At 47.1% G+C, this 1,479-nt stretch overlaps 1 protein-coding gene across 1 annotated transcript in view; it reads left to right on the top strand.

Annotated features, from left to right (window-relative positions):
• The window catches only part of reck (reversion-inducing-cysteine-rich protein with kazal motifs), a 53,312-nt gene that overhangs the window by 49,636 nt on the left and 2,197 nt on the right, over positions 1-1,479 (top strand). The window contains exons 17-19 of the mRNA XM_016539022.1: positions 103-298; positions 416-626; positions 824-897. Of these exons, the coding sequence (XP_016394508.1) occupies positions 103-298; positions 416-626; positions 824-897 (481 nt within the window). The remainder of the gene's footprint in view (positions 1-102; positions 299-415; positions 627-823; positions 898-1,479) is intronic.

Raw genomic sequence — 1,479 nt, 5'->3', positions numbered from 1 at the left:
TGTCATTTGTGTGAGTGTGTGTGTGTGTGTGTGTGTGTGTAAATGTCAGTAAAGCTGTTGTTTGTGATGTCTGACAGTCAGTGGTGTGTGATGTGTTGACAGGTGTGTCCCCAGGCGTCAGGTGTGTTTGACGGAGCTGTCAGAATATCCCTGTCCTCAGTATGAGTGTGTTTCCCGTCCGGCCGGCTGTGACCAGAACCAGCTGGATCCGGTCTGTGATACAGACAACATGGAACATGCCAACCTGTGTCTGCTGTTCCAGCGGAGCAAGAGCCTGGCCTACATGGGACACTGTCAGGTACAACAACACACACAACACTGACTTGACATGTGATGATTGTAATTGCAGAGGTTTTTGGTATGATGTGTGTATGAGTCTGATTTCTGACGTGTGTGTGTGTGTGTGTGTGTTCAGGACGCCTGCAGGAAGCCCAGAGAGGTGTGTGGTCATAACGGGGAGACCTACAGTACGGTGTGTGAAGCGTTCTCGGACCGCGTGGCTGTGGACTATCAGGGTCGCTGTCATGCGGTCGGCGTCGTGTCAGAGTTCACGCCAGACTCGGGCTGTAACGCTGTTCCCTGCCCTCCGCTCTCCAGCCGCGCCTGCAACCCCGTCACACCGCCCGGTGAGAGAACAGACATTTAAAAATATTAATAACTGAAATACTTGAAGTCACCCTGCGGCCCGCTGGTGGAGAAGCACTGGCTTGAACAGTCTCAGAATGAACCATTAAGAGAACTGAAGTGATTTTCAGGGACATCTGTACCTTTGTGAGGGCATTTGTGTAAAACTAACTGAGAAATCTGCTGTGAATGTGTGCAGGTGCCTGCTGTCCGGTGTGTGCAGGTCTGCTGCAGATCCTCTGGAATAAAGTGCAGATGAACACCTTCTCCAAGGTAAATGCTCCATCTTCTCGTTCTGCATTGCACAGAGCTGAGATTCGGTCGTGTTTAAAGTATCCTGTGATTTCAGCCGACTGCATTGAGATCAGGCGGCCAGCAGGAGGCAGTGTGGATCATTTAATAGCACTGCTGGAGTATGAAACGCACCGCCTGACTATTCCCATATCAACAACACACTTTACATCAGCCACTCCACATTCCTGAGCACATTAGTCCAGTGCTTTTATGAACTATTAACGTCAGTGTTTCTATATGAGGTCTGGCCTCGCTCCAAAAACATCAAATAAAATCTAATGTCACAGATGTTGCATTTAATAAATGCAGCAGTTATGCACAATAACACTGCCAATGCTGTACAAATGAATACAATATTGCAATCTCCACTGTTACTATTGCTCATAATAGGGTTAGTGATTTGAACGATGCTTTAAGTTATGCAGCTTGTTAAGGAAAGGTGTATATGTGCTGTGAGATGGATGCATACAGAGTGAGGCAGCATTCATATGTGTGTGTGTGTGTGTGTGTGTGTGTGATATCCAAGGTTGCATTTAGTTTGAAATTTGGATTATTTTATAA

The sequence above is a fragment of the Sinocyclocheilus rhinocerous genome, unplaced genomic scaffold (assembly GCF_001515625.1).
Source record: "Sinocyclocheilus rhinocerous isolate Xijiao unplaced genomic scaffold, SAMN03320098_v1.1 scaffold2773, whole genome shotgun sequence".
NCBI classification, from domain to species: Eukaryota; Metazoa; Chordata; class Actinopteri; order Cypriniformes; family Cyprinidae; genus Sinocyclocheilus; species Sinocyclocheilus rhinocerous.
Note: the sequence above shows the minus strand (reverse complement) of the source record. Positions and strands in the feature narration are given on the sequence as shown.